Source organism: Colobus angolensis, unplaced genomic scaffold, assembly GCF_000951035.1.
Source record: "Colobus angolensis palliatus isolate OR3802 unplaced genomic scaffold, Cang.pa_1.0 Scaffold433, whole genome shotgun sequence".
Classification (NCBI taxonomy): domain Eukaryota; kingdom Metazoa; phylum Chordata; class Mammalia; order Primates; family Cercopithecidae; genus Colobus; species Colobus angolensis.
In genome coordinates this window covers 229,818-231,624 of record NW_012117744.1, presented here as the reverse complement: position 1 = coordinate 231,624, position 1,807 = coordinate 229,818, and the positions used below count along the sequence as shown (strand labels likewise).

General features: G+C 51.8%; 2 protein-coding genes across 3 annotated transcripts in view; both read left to right on the top strand.

Moving 5' to 3' along the window:
• LOC105522558 overlaps positions 1-895 on the top strand; it is a 2,258-nt gene extending 1,363 nt beyond the window's left edge. Inside the window, exon 2 of the mRNA XM_011957098.1 lies at positions 12-895. Coding sequence (XP_011812488.1) covers positions 12-629 — 618 coding nt within the window. The 3' untranslated portion in view covers positions 630-895. The remainder of the gene's footprint in view (positions 1-11) is intronic.
• RNF170 (ring finger protein 170) overlaps positions 1-1,807 on the top strand; it is a 49,792-nt gene continuing 47,985 nt past the window's right edge. Inside the window, exon 1 of one of the 2 annotated variants that reach the window (XM_011957090.1) lies at positions 1-160. The gene's annotated coding sequence lies outside the window, so the exon portion shown is untranslated. The remainder of the gene's footprint in view (positions 161-1,807) is intronic. The other variant, XM_011957089.1, reaches the window with a different exon arrangement.

Sequence of the window (1,807 nt, the reverse complement as noted above, 5' to 3'; positions counted from 1 at the left end):
CCTCGCGGAAGCTCGGCAGTGCGCGTGCGCCCGCACCCGCACTCCAAATTAGAAAGGGGACGTCTAGTGGGTTGCTCGGGAGGGGTGGCAGGAGCGGTCCCGGAAATAATCTGTCCTCTGTCACCGGGAACTGGCGAGGTAGTTCCTTCGCGGTGGAGAGGTACGTCCGGCGCGCGGCGGCCACGCCCACCCTATCGGGGCCAGCGGAGCCGCGGATGGCTGGGCCTGGCCTTGGGGTCGCTCTGGCCGCCGAGGCTCTGCGGGTCGGCGGGAATCGCCGCCTCCTCCCCCCGCCTCCACCCCGCCCTCCACTGGAAGCCCCAGAATCGCTCCGCGGCTGTCCGGAGTCGCCGGCGACAGTGGAGGGGCCGACGCGGAGAGCGGATGTAGTGGGCTTGGCCGGCGGCGAGGACACCGCCGCTCCCTCTAGGGTCACTCGGAGCGCGACCCTGAGAACTCTCCTTAATGCAGGAGGGGTGTGCGCCCGTTCGCCAATCTGTAAGGACCACGGCCGACCCCGGGCCTGCGTTTCTCAGCGTTCGGAGTTGGCTTCGCTTAATGGCGAGGCGGATCGTTCTGTAGCTCCCGCCTCTTTAGAGGCACGAATCTCTCTGCAGGGCTGCCGATAAATTTTTAACTGATATAGCATACGCAAAAAAGTGCATACGACATACACATTTAAAGAAGAATTAATAAAACACCCAGATAAAAACGAAAAGGGCATTGCCGGCACCCCAGGAGTTTCTCACCCATACCCTGTGCTCCTTTCGGAGCCTGATTCTCTCAGCCTGATTAGTGTGATCTTTTCCTTACAGCTTTATCATCTGTGTGTGCATGCAATCTGGTTTTCCTTTGCCTGTTTTCGAACTTTTGCGGGTAGATCAGTGTGTTGTTTTGTGGTTTTCAATCAGTATTAAATTGGTGTACTGTGTATCTATAGGTAATTTTCATTGTTACCTAGTATTCCAGTGCGAATAGAACAGTGAATCCATTCTACTCTGGGTGGGCGTTTTGTTCAGACTGATGCTACTCAGAACATGGCTCTAAACATTCTGGTGTACCTGGAACCTAATGCAAATGTGTTGGAATTTCCAGGACATGCGCCTTGGAGTCCTTAGAGAATTGTCAATGCAGAGGGTATGCATAACTACCAGCCAATGCCAAGTTTTTAGTTGGAGTGCGACAAAGCTAACCTCCTAGGACACACTTTCACTTTGCTTTGTAGTTCCTGGAACCCCTTTCCCCTACTTTTTTTCCATTGAGAGTAGGTTTTCTCATTGAGCACTCAAGACTACCAAGACAGCATTGATTGAGGTTTTTTTGTTGTTGGTTTTTGAGAAAGGATTTTGTTCTGGAGTGCAGTGGCGCAATCTTGGTTCACTGCAACCTGTCTCCTGGGCTCAAGTGATCTTTGTACCTCAGCCTCCCAAGTAGCTGGGACCACAAGTTCAGGCTACGATGCTCAGCTAATTTTCTTATTTTTTGTAGAGGGTCTCGCTATGTTGCCCAGGCTGGTCTCAAACTCCCGGCCTCAAGTGATCCGCCCGCCTTGGCCTCCCAAAAGTGCTGGGATCACAAGTGTGAGCCACCGAGCCTGAGCCAGCATTGAGTTTTTAAGGGTGCCTTACAGAGTACCACTTGGTAGTTGACCCCTGAACATTTAGCATTTTGTAAGTGTAAAAAAAAAAAAAAAAAAATTTACCGAAGTATTCCTCAATGGTCTTTTTTTCAAACATTCTTCCTTAAACCAAGGGCAGAGAAACCTTTAGAAATTACACATATGTGGCCGGGTGCATTGGCTCGCGAC